Source organism: Rhipicephalus microplus, chromosome 8 (assembly GCF_043290135.1).
Source record: "Rhipicephalus microplus isolate Deutch F79 chromosome 8, USDA_Rmic, whole genome shotgun sequence".
Lineage (NCBI taxonomy): Eukaryota > Metazoa > Arthropoda > Arachnida > Ixodida > Ixodidae > Rhipicephalus > Rhipicephalus microplus.
The window spans coordinates 150,156-172,322 of NC_134707.1; the positions used below are offsets into that span (position 1 = coordinate 150,156).

At 47.7% G+C, this 22,167-nt stretch overlaps 1 protein-coding gene across 4 annotated transcripts in view; it reads right to left on the minus strand.

Moving 5' to 3' along the window:
- LOC119163924 (aldehyde dehydrogenase 1A1) overlaps positions 1 to 22,167 on the minus strand; it is a 638,180-nt gene that overhangs the window by 92,991 nt on the left and 523,022 nt on the right. For all 4 annotated transcript variants that reach the window (XR_012885825.1, XM_075872625.1, XM_075872624.1 and 1 more), the window contains one exon: positions 7,553 to 7,655. Coding sequence is in view for 3 of the 4 variants with exons in the window: in XM_075872625.1 (XP_075728740.1) it covers positions 7,553 to 7,655 (103 nt within the window). In the remaining variant the exon portion in view is untranslated. The remainder of the gene's footprint in view (positions 1 to 7,552; positions 7,656 to 22,167) is intronic.

The following is a 22,167-nucleotide window of genomic DNA, read 5'->3' on the forward strand; positions in this document are numbered from 1 at the left end:
GTTCACTGTAATGCCATTCGGTCTCTGTAACGCGCCCGCCACCTTTATACGCATGATGGACGGCATCTTACGTGGCTTGAAGTGGCACACTTGCCTCTGCTATTTGGATAATATTGTCGTCTTTGCGCCAAATTTCCCGACCCATCTACAACGGTTGCATCAAGTTTTGACCTGTGTCTGAAATGCCAGTCTCCAGCTTAACTTGAAAAAGTGCCTATTTGCCACTAAAAAACTAACTATATTGGGTCACGTCGTCTCCAAATAAGGTATTCTTCCCGATCCTGCTAAACTTCGAGCCGTATCCGAGTTCCCGAAGCCTACTAATGTGAAAGCTCTGCGGACCTTCATTGGCCTATGCTCCTATTTTCGGCGCTTCGTTCGTAATTTTGCTACTGTCATCGGACCTCTCAATGCACTCCTCCAAGGCGACAACGAACTATCTACCTGGCCAGAAGCTTGTGACGATGCGTTTACGACACTTCGTCGCCTGCTTACGTCTCCGCCAATTTTGCGTCATTTCACTCCGAGCGCACGCACAGAAATTGACACTGATGCTAGTGATGTCGGCCTTGGTGCTGTCCTCGCACAACGTGACGATGCCAACGCCGAATACGTGGTTGCATGTGCCAGTCGTGCACTCACAAAACCTGAGACCAATTACACCGTAACTGAAAAAGAGTTCCTGGCCATCATATGGGCTCTACAGAAATTTCGCCCCTATCTTTACGGTCGTCCTTTTGATGTCGTAACAGACCACCACGCTCTGTGTTGGTTGTCAAACCTCAAGAGCCCGTCAGGTCACCTTGCTCGGTGGGTCCCCCGACTCCAGGAATACGACATCCGTGTCGTATATCGTTCTTGCCAACAACACTCTGATGCTGACGCCCTGTCACGCTTCCCACTCATTTCAGACGCCAGCGCATCTAGTCACAATCACGATATTTCGTCACTTGACATCTTGGACATGGCCTCGGAGCAACGAAATGGCCCTTGGATCGCCACAATTTTAACTTTTTGTAAAGCCCCCTGACCACCCGGCTCCACGAGCGCTACGCCGCCAAGTGCAGCATTACGCTATCTGCGATGGTCTTTTATACCGCCGTAACTACCAGAACGATGGCCGCACATGGTTATTGGTCGTGCCCCGCCATCTTCGTCGCGATCTCTGCTCCGCTTTCCACAATGACCCTCAGTGTGGCCACGGTGGCATGTTCAAGACGTACACGCGCCTTCGCCTACGTTATTATTGGAGCGGAATGTACAGCCTCGTCTGCAAATACGTCCGCTCATGTCTCGCCTGTCAACGACGCAAACCAGTCTCGCACCTCTCCACAGCACCTCTCCAGCCGCTTCCCTGCCCAGCCCACCCATTTGATCGTGTCGGCATTGACTTGTACGGGCCTCTCCCATGCACTGGCGCTGGCAACCGCTGGATTGTCGTCGCCGTGGATCACTTGACAAGATACGCCGAAACCGCTGCATTACCTGCCGCAACAGCCAAGGACGTTTCCTTGTTTATTCTACGCAGCTTTTTTCTCCGTCATGGCGCCCCTCGTGAACTGCTAAGTGATCGCGGCCGTGTATTTCTCTCAGATGTAGTGCAATCACTCCTATCCAAATGAAGAATTCTTCACCGCACCACTACCGCATATCACCCACAGACAAATGGGTTAACGGAACGATTTAAGCGAACTCTGGGTGACATGTTGTCGATGTACGTTGCGTCAGACCACTGCAATTGGGATCTTGTTCTTCCGTTTGTCACATTCGCCTACAACACCGCCTCCCAAGCCACCACCGGATTTTCACCATTCTTCTTGCTATACGGCCGTGAACCCACTAGCACCATTGATATGATTCTGCCATATCACCAAGACGTTGACGACTACCAGCCTGTGTCTGCGGTGGCTGACCACGCCGAAAAATGCCGACAACTGGCACGTTCTTTCACCTACAACCAACAGCGTCGCCAAAAACAGCGTTACGACTCCGACATCCCTCCTGACCCTTTCACCGTCGAATCTCTTGTGTGGCTTTGGGTCCCGCCAGTTGCTGCTCCCGGCCTTTTTTTTAAGCTTCTTCCGAAGTATCACGGACCCTACCGTGTGGTTGTGTAGACCTCTCCTGTTAATTATGTGGTTGAACCCATTACGCCATCTTCCGACCTTCGTCGTCGGGGGCAAGAAACAGTTTACCTTAACCTTCTCAAGCCGTATTATGACCCGTACTATATATATATATATATATATATATATATATATATATATATATATATATATATATATATATATATATATCCAATACAGCGGCTGGGAGGACAGCCGCCATGGTAGCTCAGTGGTAGAGCACCGAACGCGTTATTCAAAGGTCGCAGGTTCAGTTCGTGCTCATGGCAAGTGATCTTTTCACCCACTTTTCTTTCTTCACAATTACCTTACGATTCGATCTAATAACTTCTCCTGACGGACCGAAAACGGAGCTGACGGACCGAAAAGAAAAGCGTGCTTACCCCATGTCGTCCCCGGAGAGGTCTGTCACAGAGCACCTACCAGTTTAGAGAACGGAAATTTGGGCTGTTGTATCAAAATAACATGCAAATACGTAGCGGTGGCGTACTGAACTGCAATACCGCGAGGTGAGATGGCGCTGGTAGTACTATCATCATCAATAAACAGACGCATTTTTTTTGCTGCAGGTGGGGGAGGGGGCCGCGGCTGGTTCGCGCTGCTCGCTCCCTCTGTCTTTTTTTTTGCGTTGCTCAATCGCATTTCACGTCTGTAATTATCGCCAGGGGACCTAGCTGGCCTCGACTGGCAAAAACAACGTCAATCAAGTAAGGTTTGCATCGTTTATTGCGAGTGTCCAAGCCGGTACATTCAATGTATACGGTCGGGTTCGAACAAAACAAGTCACTCATACATATCGAAAGTTTTCAACCCATGTGTAAAGACTCTTGAAAGCTAACAAGCATATCCATATAACTGAACATCGATATCACTGAATGAACGTCGCTCTCATTGTGTTGCGGCGCTCGAGTTTAATAGCGTCGCTTCAGTACAAGGGTCCGATTCTGCCGTCAGATGCGGCGCTTGCCCCGTAGTGTTGATCTTGAAGCGAATGCATGATGTGGAATCAGGACGGAAACTTGCACATTGCCGATAGATAGCTCGCGCAGTTAAAGCAATGTAGTTTTGCTAATTTTTTAATATAAGCAGTTGCGGATGCGTGCATTTCTGAATCTTTCTCGCTCTGCAATGCTACATTGAGTACTTCACAATTTTACAATGTCACGACGTGTCGAGAGGGTAGGCACTAGTTTTAATTCTTAGCTGTGAGCCCATATCATAGGTATTGTGTATTTAAGGGATGGGCCTAAAAATATTTCAGCCTTGCTACATTTATTGTTAGAGTTAAGTTACACATTTACCACAGCTAGAATTTTTCGTCGCAGGTAATGACCCGTCTGCTGAGTATGCAGTGAACATGTATGCTAAAGGGACACTTATGAGGTGTGTGCTTACAGATCGAAAAGGTCCAATTCTAAAAAACATAAGATTCAGGCATGCATTGTACAATTTTGTTGTCGGTACATCTTTGTTGGTGCTCTTACATCACACCATCTGCTCAGCCCTGAGCACAATCTCTTTCTTGCATAGACATATCTATAGAACTTGAGTACTCTCTTGCAAGCAAGAACTCCTGAAATCAATTAGTGGTACATGATGTGAATCAGTCCGAATACTGGATCAATAAAGGTCCCATTTATTACACACTTGTTATTGTGATTACTTTTCCAGTATACTTGTGCTTGAAAGCTGTTGTTTTCTCCCTGCTACTTTTAGAGGTTAAGACTTGAAATAGGTACTATCTTACAGTGTGGCTGTAGATAAGTGAAGATCATGTATGTTTCAACTACCTGTGCGATTTCCTAGATATTTTTTCATGACCGTAATGCACAGAATTTCACTTCGTAGTGGTAGACACTATAGTTATGACAACTTAATTTAAACAGAAGCAGATGTGCACAAAAAAATCTGGAACGACTTTCTGCCAAAAAAACAAAAACAATAACATATGCAATGAACACAATCTTGCTCTTTAGGACAGCATTCACGTCTTTGAGGAAGCTGTGCTGCAACTGCCCATAACCTTTATGATTTATTATTTTAGGATCACATTGAACATATGTGCAAAGCTAAATCAATTGAGTGCAACCTTATGAGCTTTGGTGCATCTTTTTGTAAACTTGTATGAGCTAAACACAGTTAATTAAGACAATACAGTTCTGGGTGTTGTTCATAAACTGTCACAAGGTACAACTGAATGTCGGAAAGCCTGTTAATGCCCATCACTGTGGGGGTGTTCATTACATAGTGCAATTATTAATTTCCGACGACTCACATGCCAACTATGAAGTGATTGTGAGTCGTACAGTAGTGGGCGAATTTATATTGATTCTTGTTTCCATGGGTTCAAACAAATGACATTGTAGCCTCTCAGGAGACAAGACTGCTTGTCGAAACATTTGCTTTGACACCTTATGTTAATAGGTTTTTCATATTTTCAAGCTTCCATCTTTTAAGGGTCAGTTTAGTTCACCTGCACAATTGAAACTGGTTCACAGCTGTGCACGAGAAGTTCAGAACTTGTGCAACACGAGTTCAGCAATGTGGCATCACAAGTGAATGACAAGGTGCCGACAAGGTGGAATCCTTATTTTTAATTGCCTAATTTAATGAGGTGCAAACATTTTGGCAAAACACGCCGCATTTGTAGAGGCGGGATCAGTACCTATGTCTAATACTATGTTGTTTGTTAAGCTGGGCGTGCGGTTGCACCAAACCAGCGCCATCAGAGCAGAAGGTACAGAAAAATCATGAACTAGTTTTGGTGCTGTACCTCTCCTGCGCTTTTTGAAATGAATGGCACGATTTAGAAGATGCCATTGCTGTGCCACTGAAACGAATGACGAGGTGCAGCACTTTGTAAAATGGATCATGTGGTGCAGGCGAATCGAACAAATCCTTAAGCACACAAGCGTCTTAGCGTTTCACTCCCATCGAAATATGGCCACAGTGGCTGGGATCAAACAGTGTGTTGTCGAGCTCAGCAGTGCCACACAATCTAACTAATAGTGTTACAGTTTCAACATTATTGAAGTGTAGATTCCATGTCACGGTAGTCAGGCAATGCTTGTAGCCAAACTAAAGCACCTCTCCACGATATGCGCGGTAAAACATTCACAAATACTGCATTACATGTAAGAGGTTAGATATGACCTGTTGTAGTGGACATTCAGATGTTTCAACGTGCTTGCAGAGTGGACATTCGGGGGTAGTCATCCTGTTATTGCATGGCAGTCTAGAAAAACAAGTAACATCACCATATATCAATGCATGAAATCAATGCAAAATCAACGCATGAAATTTTCTACAATAAACAAATAAACTTAGTTAGTTAGTAAACAGCAGTATTTTATACATATACGTAGTGGTACCTCATAACATGTGTATCACTCAGGGCTGCTTCTTCACAAGGCATGTCATGTAGCAGGTTCCTTGCCCATTGTACACAGCTGCTTCCATGTCAGGTGAGCCAGGAGGCTGTGGCAGAAAAAGAAGTATTTTTCATTTATGTGACGCTTCCTTTGTCACACTATAGCAAAACCAGACCCATAATTATGTGATGTTTCTCAAACGCGACTGCAGTAAACTATTAACTAGTAGGTTTTTGCACTAATATATGGGCTAGCTAAGAAGACACATGCGAGGCGACAGTAATTTATTTGCCTTCTTTTACCGCAACGGCCTGGTTGGTGTTACCTGGTGATAGAATTTCAGAAATAACTATTGAGTCAGCGACTCGTTCCCACGTGAAGCCACGCCGCAAGTAACGCACGTTTTTTCAGTTGCAGATTGAGACGTTCAACAATTTTAATATTTAATACTGCAATGCACTGCCACCGTGTGACGTCTACGCAGTCATTGGCAAAAAAAACTACATATGTTGAAATGAACCAACTAGCCCCGCAAGCAACCATCCTTAAAAAACTGAAGTGGTTTCTACTCACCGGCTCGGGCTTGCAACGGATGTTCATCCGATGAAAGCTTCAACGGTCGCTTCGTTCCCCGAAAGTCACTTGAATTCCCTTCGCGAAAGCATTTGAACGAGTCAAGATAAACAGAACGAGAAAGAATGTGTCGGTCGGCAGAGGCTCGAAATATTAACAGTGAAACGAAACAGTCCGAGACGCATCCGAACGTACCGCGAGCCGTTACCTGCCGTCGCAACCGTTGGCCGCCGCAAACTTTGAAATGAGGATAATGATGTCGATAGGCTGCTACTGACTTCGAGCCAACTGGAGCAAAAACTATTACAAAAAATTGATGACGCAGCACATGTTTAAGAAAAACTACTTGCTAGAAGAACAAGTTGTTTTTTATGTGTAGCGGTACGCAAACATGTAGTATTTGATCATTTTAAAATTAAAACTTGGCCCCGATGAAGGCGCCTCTACAAGAAAGTGCAACAGCGCGAGTGGCGAGAGAGGTTAGTAAATCCACTCTGGGTGTTTGAAGCAGAAACGCGCCGCGGTTGATTTTTTCGCCCCCTACAGGTGAGCACTTGCACTTGAGAGTTTCCAGGGCCTGGGTCTGTCTGCCCGCTCCTGACGCAGCGCGCGAAACCCTCCCGGGAGACTCCGCGCGCGGCGCCATAGTCAACATCCGCTACCGGGTGATGGGGTTAAACGTCACTCCGCTCCCCCAGCGCGGCAGACAGCAGAAGAGGGGAGACATGTCGGGACATGAGAACGAAGAAATCGGCGGCAAAGCCCGCGCAAAGGCAGCGGACCGGCCTCAATTTCCACATCGTGCAATCCGTGTGTGGACCACCCTCATACATGAGCTGGACGTTTTAAACCACAAGAGTATTGCACATTACTGTGAAGTTGTACTGCACATTTGGCTTTATCATGTAAGTACTTATTTTTGTTTTACAACAGTCAAAACAAGCATGTGTGTTTGTTTCTATCTCGAAAGTACGCATAATCTATTTATGAAAATTATAGTGTATCGAGCGAACAACACTTAGTGCATGTTGTGCTGTGACGCCAGGTGCATGCACACAACCATGATGAGACTGGAGAAGCGCGTGTACCTCGCGCCATTGCAAAAGACAGCCGACAGTTTCAACAAAGGCACATGCTTTGCATCGCATTCCAAGCCTTGGGTTGCCCTTTTGCACATTTTTTCCTGTTGCAGCAATTTCCTTGAATTGTGTTTTGCATGAAAGGGGTAGCCAGTGCTACACAGAAGCACTAACATCTACTTAAAGAATAAGCAATTAGAGAAAACGAAAGCATAGCAACGCGTACGGCTCGTCGATTTGTTTTATAAGAGTAAAAACAACAAAAAACCATACAGAGCAAGGCAAGCAAGTCTGTCTAGTGACCTTTTGATTTTTTTAATTGTAAAACTAGAGCATGCAGTCGTAGAGAACGAAAGAAAAAGTTCTGCAATTGAGGCATCAAATGAGTGAAGAGAGCACATACGGTCAGCATCTGGGAAGACAATCAGGGGACTCTTCCCGCCAAGCTCCAGTGAGACACGCTTGCAGTTAGTGTCTCCCGAAGACTTAAGCATCAGCCGGCCAACCTTGGGGTACATGCGAAGAAGTATCGAACAGACAACTTTTCTCGCCTATATAGTGCACGCGCATTATAAGAAATAAAGAGCCTGAAAAACAAGAAATGGGAGGAACGGACGACACAGGACGGCGCCATAACAGAATTTCGTGAAAAAACACCAAAAGATACCTACACCAAAGAATATATACATTTGGTAAAAAAGGGAGACAAAAGCGTAGAAGAACAAAGCGTTGGGCAAGTTGGTAATCCATAGTGGATAGCATTTCCCGGAAAAAAAAAAGAAAATAATGGACAGGAAGGAAGAGAGCCCATACAAGCGCAGACTAACAACTGAAGTTTATTTTCAGAAAAAACACACATATAAACGAAAGGCAAAGGTACATGCCTGAGATCGTTGAGGCCTACCCAAGTAACCTTGACCAACTGCTGATAATTGACGGAGTGCTAGGATGTATAGTATTTACTTGCATAATTTGTGCCCACGCATATTTTCCGCATTCCTAATATTTTCCCTGCTCGACGAAAAAACATTTACTCGCATATTTTATGCTCCCCGACGCCGGCTCATGCACGAAGAGACTTTGAACCTTTGAATGCCTTGAACGGGCGCGTGGCAATCAAACGCGCTGCGAGTGCTAAGCCCCTGTTTCTGAGGACTTCCCCTGAACTAGAGTCCCAATAGAACACCGTACCCGCCAGAACAGCTCGAGCGTTTGCCTCCCTCCCCCTTTCTCTAGAATCTATACCATGAGAACGTACCCTCGCATCATGACACGGAAACCTTTAAGCACAGGAGGCATGCGATCGTCTGTTGCGCCAACTGTTCCCCCCGTTTCCTGCGTCCGCCCTGCAACGCACACTTGGTTGATTTCCAAAGTTTGGGTATCACCATCCAATCGTCGCGTTTTTATTGTTCTCTTGCGAAGGCCTATGGTAATTATATATATAAGACAAAATTCAAGCTCGCTGTTGTGAAGTTTGCTGAAAGAAACCGTGCCACTGCCATGCACTTCAGCGTGAACGGTCGGCGCGATCGGTACGGGTGAAATCAAGTGCGCATTATCTAATACAAGTCTTGTGCCGTTGGAGAAGGACTTTTCAATTATATATGAACGCTTAGGTCCTTCGGTATCGCCGTGTTATCGGACATAGTTTCTCCCAGCATTGCCGAGAAGAGCTTCAAGGGGCATTCAAATGCACTCGATCGAACCGAGGACGATGCGCTTTGGGAGGGTGGTGACAGCAGCCGCGACGATGATTCTCAATCGGAACTTTCGATCAGTGATTTCGACTGCACCGCGCGTGACCAGATCTTACTGATTAAAATACGTGCGAATTATGTTGTATTAACAAGTACACTTCGTTTGTACTTTAATTTATCATTTTTAGTGTATGTATTGCGCGTGTTAGGACTATTGCACATTATTTCGTATGCGTTCCCGAAATCCCCACGTAACTTGCACACCCCCTTCTCAGAACCCCAAAATCGTGAGAAAAAGTGCGCAAATTATGCAAGTTAATACGGTAGTTGGAAGCCAACTTCCCTGGCCCCCAGACATTCGAAAAGGGTCGACCCGAGGTGCGCTGCTCGTTACGTCGGCACTTGGTCAGCTGCACGGTGCAGTTACTACCCGAAGCAAGCAGCCGACCAAGTGGAGCCTACGTACCACAGCATGTGGGCATTTCTGTTTTCCGTGCGTGGTGTGCAAATCTGCTGCGAACTTCTTGAATTGGCGTCTTCTCCTGTAGCTACGGCCAGCGTCAAGAAGTGCAAAACCCTTGACTTTGCCATGAAGCTGAAGGCTATTCAGCTTGTTGAGGCGGGTGAGAAATGTTTGCCCGTCGCAGACAACTTCTGGTTATCACGGAGCACTTGAGTACCTTGCTGAAAAGCAGGGCAGTTATCAAGGCAAAGGTGGCGGAGCAGCGAACATTGGAAGCCTGTCGTGTGTGCGCTTCTGCCCATGGGAATGTAGAAAAGACAATCTATGCCAGGTTTCATGAAAGACGCGCGAAGAGCATTCCAGTGGATGGCCCGATGCTGATCGCCAAGGTCAAATGGTTTGCCGCTGAATTCGGTGAAAAAACTTCGCCGACAACACCGGGTGGCTTCACCAATTTAGGCAGCGCTACAATATCGTAGGTAAAATCAATTCTAGTGAAAGTGAAGCTGTCAGCAGCCAAGACATCTAGCTGTGGATGACGGAAAAGTGGCCGGAAATCTCTGCGAAGTTTCTCCCGCGAAGAAATTCCATGCCTGGTGAGACATGAAGACGTACACAGTGGTCAACTTATTCTGCAAGGCAGGCTTCGAGACGACGGAACTTGTGGAAACCGGTGAAGATGACGACGAACGCATAGACCACGAGTTCCACAAGTTGTCGTCCAGCCTCCCGGATGCAGTTCCACACGAAGTGTCTGCGGACGACTTCGTGGAAGTGGACTGCAATTTTGCAGTCCAGGCCGATAGCTCATGTGACAAGAGGATAGTTCGGACGAGGCGCTGGCTACACGTTCGTACTCCGCCGCTGAAGTGGCGGCAGCATTCGGCATCATTTGCCGTTGTATCGGCCACATGAAAGTAATCGGGCTGTCGCACCCGGACAGCCTTTATAAAATCGAGATTAGCGTCTTTAACATATTAAAAACAAAGAAACAAGCCAAGATTATCATTTTTTTACGCAAATAAATTATATCGTTGTGGCATGTGTGCGGAATTAGTTGTCATTCTTGAATGCACCTATTTATTTATTAATTTATTTATAAAGTACTGCAGGCCATAAAATAGCCCAAGCAGGAGTGGGAGGTGGTACAACGATAATGATAGTGACAAATTAATAGATGTACAGGTGTAGAGAAAGAAGAAAAAGCAAAGAAAACAACAACAACGACAGAAAAAATAAATCAGACAGGTTGCTAGTGTGCGCAAAGGCAGGTGTGAATTTGTAAGAATGGTATCCTCTAGTAGGACGTGAAGATAACAGAGTGAGGACGTGCGAAAGGTCTATGATAGCGTTTTTCTTAGATAGGTGAAAAAGAAATTTAAGTCTAGCTAGTTTCCTTCAGGATTCTAAAGTTGGAATATTGTTATTATTCATTAGTTCTGTCAGGGAGAAATGATTGTAGGTGATGATCGGCTACAGGTAAGCTCTTGGGGCCTCTATTTTTATATATATGCAGTCAAATCCTGCTACAACGAAACTGAAAAGGCGCGGAAAAACTTTCGTTGGAGCAAAAATTTTGTTGTAGTGAAATAAAAAATATACCCGATCTGAACTAACAAAACAAAGTATAAGAATACTGTTGGACGCACGCCGGGTGGAGCAACCGTTTATTGGGCGTAACAGCACCGAGAAAGCAAGCAGCGGTTTCAGCAGCAGCTGCAGCAGAACGAGCCTCCGCCACAACAAACGTCTTCTTCGTCGTTTTTAGAGCCCGTATTTGTCGCTACATTGACTCCCCAGTGCGAAAGGAGCCATCCTGGCGACCTATGGCACAGACAGGACTGGTGGGTCGTAGTGAGGTTTTAGACGCTCGACGTGCACAGTCTCGCGCCCGCGGCGCCGCTGATCTGTAGGTGGCTGAATAGGTTCAACTATGTAGTTGACTGGTGAAGTCTGGCGCAGGATCTGGTACGGACCGTCATACTTGGGTATGAACTTTGAGGAAAAGCCTGGGGCAGACGATGGCACGCGGAGCCACGCGATTGCCCCAGGCGCGTATGACGAAGGGGATGAGCATCGGTCATGCGAGTGCTTCTGGCGATCCTGATCGTGCGTAGTTAGCGAACGTGCTAGCTGCCGACATTCTTCGTCATGTGTGGTGGCTTCGGCCAAAGTTGTCGATTCTAAAGGGTCTGGGCGGTACAGAAGGATAGTGTCCAAGAACGATGAAGGTTCCCGACCATAAAGAAGGAAGAAAGGGGAGAATCCAGTTGTCGATTGAATTGCGCTATTGTAAGCGTAAGTAACGAATGGCAGTATGCGGTCCCAGTTCATATGGTTATCAGAAACATACATGGAGAGCATGTCACCCAGCGTGCGATTAAATTGCTCGGTCATCCCGTTGGTTTGGGGGTGGTATGTGGTCGTTGTTCGGTGCACGATGTTGCTTTCGCGTAGGAGGGCTTCTACGGCTTCCGACAAGAAGGAACGCCCACGGTCACTGAGAAGCTCGCGGGGTGCACCATGCAGAAGGACGAGGTTGTGCAGAATGAACAGGCCGACTTCACGCGCAGTGGCCTCGGGAAGCGCCGAAGTTTCGGCGTAGCGCGTAAGGTGGTCCACGGCTACGATGACCCAGCGGTTTTCATTTGGTGTGTATGGTAGGGGACCGTACAAGTCGATTCCGATGCGGCTGAAAGGCCGAGAAGGACAAGGCAGTGGCTGGAGTGGCCCTGTGGTTGTGCGAGGGGAGCTCTTCCGCGTTGGCACAAGGAACATGAACGGACGTACTGAGTAAAAAAGCGGTACATTCCACGCCAGTAATATCGAATTCGTAGGCGAGCATACGTCTCTACTACACCTGCGTGGGCGCATTGCGGATCCGCGTGGAAGGAGGCACAGATGTCAAAACGTAGGTGTCGAGTTATTACCAGCAACCATTTGCGGCCATCAGATAGGTAGTTTCGCCGGCACAGAAGACCGTCACGAATGCTAAATGGCGAGCAGTTCGTCGAAGTAAACGGTTGTCTGTACGTGGAGACGTCTGAGACAGGTACTCTAAGAGAGACGCTATCCATGGATCCTGGCGTTGCTCAGCGGACATGTCGGCCTGTTCAAGTGAACAACATTCGCAGCTGGAAACAGATGCTGCAACATAATCGTGGGAAAGTGGCGAGCGAGAACGAGCGTCGGCGTCCGAATGCTTGCGGCCTGACCGATAAATTACACGAATATCGTAATCTTGGGGACGTAGTGCCCAGCGAGCTAGGCGACCAGATGGGTCTTTTAATGACGACAACCAACACAATGCGTGGTGATCAGTCACGACGTCAAATGGGCGGCCATATACATAAGGTCGGAATTGTGTGATTGCCCAAACAATGGCAAGGCATTCTTTCTCGGTGACTGAATAGTTCTTTTCCGCTTTAGTGAGGGTGCGACTAGCTTAGGATACAACGTACTCATCGAAGCCAGATTTACGCTGAGCAAGAATAGCGCCGATGACAACTCCACTAGCGTCCATATAGATTTCAGTTGGAGCGTCTGGATCAAAGTGGCGTAGGATAGGTGATGATGTTAGAAGATGGCGTAAAGATGCGAATGCTTCGTCGCATGCTGGGGACCACGCCGAGAGGTCTTGGTTGTAGGCAAGTAGCTGCGTCAGGGGTGCGATTATGGTGGCGAAATTGCGCACAAAGCGGCGAAAATATGAGCAGAGCCCAATGAAGCTGCAGAGTTCTTTTAGTGTAGCTGGCCTGAGAATGTCGGCGACAGCGCGAAGCTTGGCTGGATCAAGATGGACACCATGCTTGCTAACAACATGCCCTAAGATAGTAAGCTGGCGGGCGGCGAAGTGGCATTTCTTCTAATTCAGCTGCAGTCCAGCGTTCGAAAGACAAGTCAGGACGCTTGCGAGGCGGCTAAGATGAGAGTTGAAGTCCTTAGAGAAAACGACGACGTCATCCAAATAGCACAGGCATGTGTTCCATTTAAAGGCTATAAAGATGTTGTTCATGAGATGCTTAAAGGTGGCAGGAGCATTACAGAGGCCGAGTGGCATGACGTTAAACTCGTACAATTCGTCAGGCATTACAAACGCAGTCTTAGAGCGGTCGGCTTCATTCATGGGGACCTGCCAGTAGCCGGATCGAAGATCTAAAAAAGAAAAGAACTCTGCTCCTTGCAGGCAATCGAGGGCGTCATCAATTCTGGGCAGCGGATAAACATCTTTTCTGGTGATCTTGTTAAGACGCCTGTAGTCAACGCAAAATCTGATGCCGCCATCCTTTTTTTCACCAGTACAACCGGAGAGGCCCAAGGGCTGTTTGAAGGTTTTATTACACCACGACGAAGCATATCGTTCACCTGATCATCAATGGTACGGCGTTCAGCATGAGAAACTCGATATGGGCACTGGCGCAAAGGTGCATGGCTACCGGTGTCGATTTTGTGAACGATGGCAGACGTGCGACCCAAAGAAGGTTGGCTATGGTCAAATGACATCTTGAAGCGATTGAGTAAAGCCAGGAGTTGGGTGCGTTGAGCAGCGGGAAGTTCAGGGTCAATAGATGGGGAAAAAACCTCCGGAGATGAAGTGGGAGCGGTATAAGAGGTAATGGTGTTTAAGTGAGATGATGACAAGTCATCAGGTAGGTCACTGGACGAAACAGAATCAATTTCCTGATGGTGACCGAGGAGTTCGCCGCGGAATAATATGGCCGGGGAAGGAAGCGAGTTCGTTATATAAATGGAGCCACGTGAGTTTTCTACGGTGGCAACTGCGAACGGGAGAAGGAAGCTTTTGCGAGAACCGAAGGTGTCGGAGGGGATAAAGAGGGCGGTGACAGAGGGTGCGTCGTCGCAGAAGAGTGGCACATGAACACAGGATAGAGGAAGGATGTGAGTGTCCGCGGCTATGGTGACTCGGGAAGATAGCAGCTTGAAAGAAGGTCTTTCAGATGTCGGCGCTTCACACAGGGGCAGCTCGCACATCGTCGACAACTCTAGTTCGGCACGCGCACAGTGAACGACGGCATGATGAGCGCAGAGGAAGTCCCAGCCTAAGACGATATCGTGTGAACATGGGGAAAACACAACGAATTCGACTACATACAAAATATTTTCGATGACCAGTCGAGCTGTGCACGCCGCAGAAGGTTGGATGTGATGCGCAGTGGCCGTGCGGAGAGAGACATCGGAAAGCGGCAGCGTAGGCTTCTTTAACTTGCGGCACAGTTCACCACTTAGCACAGATATGGCAGCACCAGTATCAACGAGCGCTTTCGCAGGTACACCATCAACATGCACAGTTATTTCGTTAGCAGGTAAAAACTGAGGTCTTGAAGGTTTCGATATGTGCACAGCTCTTGCCTTGGGAACTGCGATGGTCAGTTTTCCGTTTGGGCGGGTGGTGATCGAGGAAGCATCGGACAAATAGAGCGGCGCCGGGGTGAGGGCGACCGATTCCTGTCGAAGCCGCGGCGATTGATCCGACACGGAGGAGAACGAAGACGGCTGTGGTGGCTCTGGACGATAGGAGTCGTAAGTCGCCTCACCAGCAGTGAGGTTGTAATCCCGACGACGGCAGTAGTGTGCTACGTGACCAGGAAGATAGCAGAAATAGCAAATTGGCCTGTTGTCTGGAGTGCACCAAGGGTTTGTTGATGGTGGCGTGTGGTGGCAAACAGGAGGTGGGCGGCGACGGGTAGGTGAACTTGCTGTGTAGAGGGGACGGGTCTGTCTAGCAAGATCCGTGACGGTTGGTAGCGACGGCGGCGATCATCTGGCGGGCTCAGCGTAAGTGGGAGGGGCGGAGATAGGCGGAGAATTGTATGTGGGAGACTGGGCGTCAGAAACTTGCTCTTCAATTGCCTTGCGGAGCGTTGGGGTCAGCGTGTGCGCCTTGGTCGGGACGTACGGCACGAGAGACAATTGGCGCGAAACTTCTTCTCAGACAAACTGCTGGATTTGCTGCATTAACGTGGTTTGCTCGGAGAAAACAGCGCCCATGGTTAATCCAGATGTAAAGGTCTTGTCGAGGTTTGGACGTCGAGTAAAAATCTGCTCTCTCCACAGCTCGTCGAAACTCTGACAGTGCTGAATAAGCTGGGCGACGGTTTGCGGGTTTTTCGCAACGAGCATGTGAAAGGCGTCGTCCTCGATACCTTTCATGATGTGCCATATTTTGTCAGTGTCAGACATGTCGGAATCGATACGACGGCAGAGGTCTAGAGCATCCTCAATATACGAGATAAAGGTCTCGCCTGAGCGCTGTGCGCGGCAGCGCAGGCGCTGTTCGGTGCGGAGCTTGCGAACAGCAGGTCGGCCAAAGCCTTCTGCGAAGCGCGTCTTGAAGGTTGACCAATTCCGCTTTGTGGTTGTTAAACCACAGTTATGCCACACCCGCGAGATAGAAATTGATGTAAGTGAGCTTGTCTGTGTCATCCCACTTATTGTGGGCGCTTACTGCTTCATACTGCGTGTTACAAGCTGCCACTTTAGCGTCGCCAGCGCGAAGTCGGCGACGGGAATGACAACAGGTTACTTCGTTCCGTACGCAAGCAGAGACAGTGAAGAGATCAGAGACGTGATAAAACAAAACAAACTTTACTCTAGTGATATTGCAGCACACGGGATCTAGTACAACACTTCAATACAACTAACAAAATACATCAACACTTGATACAACTAAAAATACATATAAAGAAACAATAAATCAGCTTACGAGAGAGAACTATTACAAACTACACAAACTAACAACAATAGAACTACGGAGGAGAAAGTTCGAAGATATAAACAGGTGAAGGCATACGTGTGATGACCAGCAGCGTTGCGTCCCCGACGATCGGATGCGAGAAGTCGAAGAGAGTTCTGGCACGACTGCGATGTCGGCGGTGTTGCGACGCTGGTGGCTCCGGGAGGCTAGTGCTTGCAGGTGAATTCGAGCAGGGTGAGCTTACTCGAGGCGAAGTCCCGATGTCTACGTTGCAGACGTTAACATCGCGTCCCAACTAGACGAACGGCTAAGTTTAGGTGGCCAGCCGATACAGAGCCACACTAAAAACTTCTAGAAGAGATACTTGTTGATCTGTTTCTACACCATGTTGGTCAGCAACTAGTCTGCCTAGCAGGGCAAAATCCTGCGCTTAAATCCCCCTCGTGTCTCCTCGCTCTTTTCCTTGGGGACAAAAGACCTCTACATGGGTCCAATCATGCGCGTTTCATTGATGGAAACTCCGCGCCAAAAAATATATTGACCCCACCCCTTTTTAATTAGGAGAGGGCCCTCAACTAGCGAGAGTGACAACCTGTTGGGGTGTTGTCATACGACTTGGCCACCAGAGGTTTTCCCACGGTTGTCCCCGTGGAAACGGTCAGACTGTTTGGCTCTCAGCCGGTGCGTGCCGTAGTCTAATCCTTGATCGGGGTACATCGCGGCCTTCCACGACCCTGCAGACGCCGCTGCAGTTACAAAAGGATCCAACGTCGGCGGCGACGTTCGAAGAAGAGCACCCCATTCTGCACTTCTCGGCTCTCTTTCATGCGTCTGCCGTTCCCACGGTCAGTGGGAGAGTACGGCGCCCGTTAATTGCCGTGACGCGGGGTCGCCAAAAATGGCCGTCCGTGACACTGCGACAGCCTGTCTTCGGTGTATTGGTCGTCGGTCGCGTTGAAAATCACTGGATCTCACTGTCGTGGCATTCCGGAACAGGTGACAGATGGGATTATCACTGCCGGGGGCTGGGTCATGTTGTCAGGCGTTGGCAAGGCGAGAGGCTGAGGTAGAGTCCGGGAACGGAGTTCCTGTTTGAGAAAACCAGCACTCTCCACCAAATGTAAGAATACTGTTAGACGCACGCTGGGATGGAGCAACGGTTTATTGGGCCTAACAGCACCGAGAGAGTAACCAGCGGTTTCAGCAGCAGGTGCAGGTGCAGCAGCACGAGCGTCCACCACAACAAACGTCTTCTTCGTCGTTTTCAGAGCCCGTATTTGTCACAAAAGAAATGTTTATTCTCCAAATTCAAAAAGTGTCCGCTGTCTTTTATTCTATCCCAGCAGCGTCAGGACACGATTCTCACCCATGAATAGCGCGGCCATGGTGAAAATCGCACTGAAACAATGACTACAACCGCTTTCATGAACGGTCCAAACAGTAGAATCAACACGTTAACACCAGCAGCTGTCCGCTATCAAAACGCCGAGATGGCAGCATGGTATTGTGGAGCGGTGACTTTTGCCTTTATTTTATGCCTTACTTATCATCCATCAATCACGGCTAACAGATTTTGTTGATAATGCAGGCGAACAGCCACTCTGATTAGTTACCACACTGGCCAAGCGCGAACAAATGGATAAGCATTGGAATCTGAAAAGGCATCGTTCTGCAGATGCATCCAGCAGCTACGCGAAGGAAACAATGAACTACAGTGTACTAGAAGTATTAGATAGTGGCCGGAGCGGAGGGCGGCGGCCGTAGGCAGCGTGAAGCCAAGAGCAAAAACTCCCACTAGGGGCGTGGGTGGGCTTTTCCCGAGGAGATTATGATGGCTTCAAGCGCTTGCCGCCTTACTTTATCGCGTGTTGTTGCGACGGGTGAGCGTGTTTTTTTTTTCAAGTGAAGCTGTGACTCTTTCTGTGTTCGACGCTGTGATAATGACGCTTTGAGAGTATTGGAAAGAAAGAAGAAAAAAACGTATATGCATCGCTATGCACCCGGGTGCAAGAGCGGGTATCCTGGTTTTCGAGAAGCAAATGGACGCTCGTTGTCTCTTTTTGGCGTGCCGAAGGACAATGAACGGTGGAATCAATGGGACAGAAATCTTCACCGCAAGGACAAGACACTTTCCGAGACCTCAGCTGTGTGCGAGAGGCACTTTGAGGAGCATTTTATTTTGCGCGACTATGTGCCCGTCGTCAACAGTCAGGAAGTAAAGATTCCTCGAGGTAAGCCGGCGCAGACCAACGACGCGGTCCCTACTCTTCTGCCCGATTTGCCAGCCTACCTCTCAAAGGAGACGCGTCAGTGAAGACCAGAGAGAAAACGCGTTGCTACGAGCCCAGCTACATGCACGAAGAAGCTGCACTTGTCTAGACGCGATGCTCGTGATACGTCATCCCCAGGTGTGGGTGCGAATGGCGACGACAGTCTGGATGGGATGGTGCCCCGGCATGATCTGCATACAATTGTGAACGCCGTGAGTGTCCCGAACGGGTGGGCGCGACTTGAGGCTCTGGACTTTGATGGTGCTCTGTTCGCCACGACAAGTATAAAAAGAACCACTTGCTCTTCTTCACGAAAGAGTGCTGATGTTTGCAACGGAATGCGCCGACACAGTTACCGCCCGCCTATACTTTCGCCGAAAAGAAAGGAAGGACGCGGCAGAGACTTTTAGATACTCTGATAGTGTTTTTCTTTGCAAGGGTTCCATGGACCAAGCATAGTTTGACAACTACAGCACGGATATCACATGCCACCTCAAACACTCCGTAGACATTGCATGCGGCATTGTTCTCAGCAGATCTTGCTCAGGAACAGTAAGCAAAGAAGGTAAGCACTTAGCTTGTTCTGTGACATTGTGCTGTTAATTTTTTTATGGAAGAAAAATTACCCTAGTAATGCCACAAATTGCTTATCACAAAGAAGAATGATGTTAATTGTCTTGCTGCTGCTAAGTACACCCGGCTGCGAGACAACTGTGGCCTACTGTACCCAACTAAATGGCTTTTCAGGTTTATTCGAAGGTTAGAAAACCTATTAACAGCAACATTAAGTACACAGGAGCTGGATCATGAGAATGTGATGGATGTCATTGCTCTTGTTAAGAGAAACCGTCAAGAGCGGATTGGATGTGCCAGCCATGCAGAGCCGTTGATCGTGAGGGTTATAGCTTTTTATATCACCACTCGGCTGCACTTTTTTGTGAAGTCCTTATACCGTTCGAAGAGTAACAGACGGGAGACCTCAAGATACCTGAAGATGAGCCGCTGTACATAAGTATGTATAATGGTATTGCGTGCTCTCTTCCGTGGAACTCTTCACCTGCAGTATGTTTTGTGAATATGCCACCCCCTGCAATTGATAATGTGACCTAAATAAAAGGGTCTGCAGGAGTCTCGTGCTTCTGATATGCAAGTTTATTGCATGCATTCATTCAGCAGAAAAATAGTTTCTATGTTTCCTGTTGACCAGTACAGCTAAATAAAGCTTATAAACGCAAAGCGAAATTTCGATGCGTACTGCTGCAGCAGCACGAAGTGCATGCATCCCGATCAGATATTGCTGTATGTAGCGCCATGTACTATCATCGCGTGTTACACATCTTAGGGTTGCTTACATAACACCTTGCTGAAATATTTGATTAAGAGTGCGTGGCAGCGCAAATGACAGGAGCGGACAGAAGAGAGGACACGTCAGCGCTCTGATTCTTCTCTTCTGTCTCCTCCTGTCGTTTTGCGCTGCTACACACTCTTAATCATGATGTACCAACATGCCCGATCCTGATGCCTCTTAAGCGACATATTTCGCACGAGAAAAAATCAACATGACATTCTAAAACCACATGGCAGCCAGCCGGGAGGAGAAGGAATGAGCTATTACACACTTTCAGCTGAGCGTCACTTACGCTCAGCCTCGCTCAGATGTAGCTCCCCGAGACGCTGCAAGAAACTACATACATTTCGCGTTTTTCATGAGCACGTCTCGCCGAAACGGACTCCACTTTGCTCCGAAACGACGGCAAACACTCCGGTCAGTTAAGTTTCAAGAGGAGCGAGAGATGCATTCTGCGTTCCACCGCTCGCACGATCGTTCCGTTCACGCGCACTTCATACAACGCGTTTGTGTGTAAACGAGGATTTAAAAAAAATGCTGGAGTGGAAACTCCCAACGTATAGGCGGCAAAGGTGAAGCCACGAAAGAGGGGAGCGACCAGCCGCTGCTCGATGGATGGATGGATGGATGGATATGGCTGTACCCTTTAGATCGGGCGGTGGCTAGCGCCACCAAGCCGTAATACTTAATGAACTCAAAACTATATTTATTTATTTTTTCCTTAAAAAGTGAGTTTGAGGATTCGTACTTAGCAGTGAAGAGTTTAATTTTCACTCGTGCTTTAACTTTCGCCACCAATCAGATAACCTCCGTCTAGTTAAGTCTACTTGCTTAAAGTCTATTTTGCCCTTCCGGTCCCTAAACCCCAGTGCTTTGAAAAATTCTGCGCCATCATCCTGAACTATAGGGTGAAGCCCTTTACAGAACATTATCAAGTGTTCAGCAGTTTCTTCTTCCTCTCCACAGGCACTGCATACTGTGTCTACCCCTTCGTATTTGGCCCGATATGTCTTGGTTCGCAGTACTCCCGTCCTTGCCTCAAACAGTAGAAAACTACCCCGAGTATTATCATAGATCCTTTCCTTGGCAATTTCCTGCTTAAAAGTTCGATAGATCTCTAGTGCGGACTTCTTAATCATGCCCATTTTCCACATGTCAGTCTCCGTTTCCTTCACTTTATTCTTAACCGATAGTTCTTTTTGGTTTGCCCACCTGCTGTTTTCTAAGTATTTACCAGTCAACTTCCTGGTTCGCTTCCTCCATTTTGTATCCACATTGTTCATGTACAAGTAGCTGAAAACCTTCCTAGCCCAACGCTCCTCCTTCATTTCTCTCAATCGCTTCTCAAATTTTATCTTGCTGCTAGCTTCCCTGCCCTCAAATGATGTCCATTCCATATCACCTTGTACTCCCTGATTTGGTGTATTCCCGTGAGCTCCTAAAGCAAGCCTACCTATTCCACGTTGCTTAATTTCTAATCTTGCTTGAACTTCTGATCTCATGCACAAGACCGCATTGCCGAACGTCAGCCCAGGAACCATGACCCTTTTCCATATTCCTCTCACAACATCATACCTATTGTAATTCCACAGTGCCCTATTTTTCATCACTGCTGCATTCCTGTTACCTTTAGTCGTCACGTATATTTCGCGTTCCCTCAGGTACTCGGTCCCATTGCTTATCCATACGCCCAGATATTTGTATTTATCTGTTATCTCTAGCGTGACGTCCTGTATCCTAAGCTCACTACCTTCGTTGTCACTGAAAATCATGACTGCTGATTTTTCCTTACTGAATCTAAAATTTAACCTATCTCCCTCATTACCGCAGATGTCCATCAATCTCTGCAAATCTTCTTTGTTGTTGGCCATTAGCACTATATCATCTGCGTACATTAATGCTGGTAGTGCCTTATCAATAAGTTTTCCTTATTTGACTAAAGAGAGGTTGAAGCCCAGCCCACTTCCCTTTAATTTTGCCTCTAATCCTTGTAGGTACATCATGAATAATAAGGTTGGCAGGGGGCACCCCTGCCTAAGCCCCCGTTTTACCTCTGCAGACTTGGATACCTGTTTTTCCCACTTTATAACTACCCTGTTACCTTTATAGATACCCTTTAAAAGATTAGTGACTACATGTTCCACGCCTAGTGTGTCCAGTATTCCCCACAATTCCTCTTGAACCACGCTATCGTACGCTCCCTTGATATCCAAGAATGCTAGCCACAGGCGCCTGTGTTCCTTTTCTGCTATTTCGATACACTGCGTCAGTGAGAACAGATTGTCTTCAAACCTCCTGTGTTTCCGAAACCCATTCTGCAGTTCCCCCAGCACCCCCTCATCTTCTATCCATGCCTGCAGTCTTTCCTTTATAATCTGCATCGCCAGCCTGTACACCACTGATGTCACTGATATAGGACGGTAGTTGTTTATGTCAGTTGTTTATGTCAGCTCGGGAAACGAGCTTGCGCGCCATCTGGCGACCTTCTATGCAGGACGCGTCGCACCTAGGCCGCCGCTCCG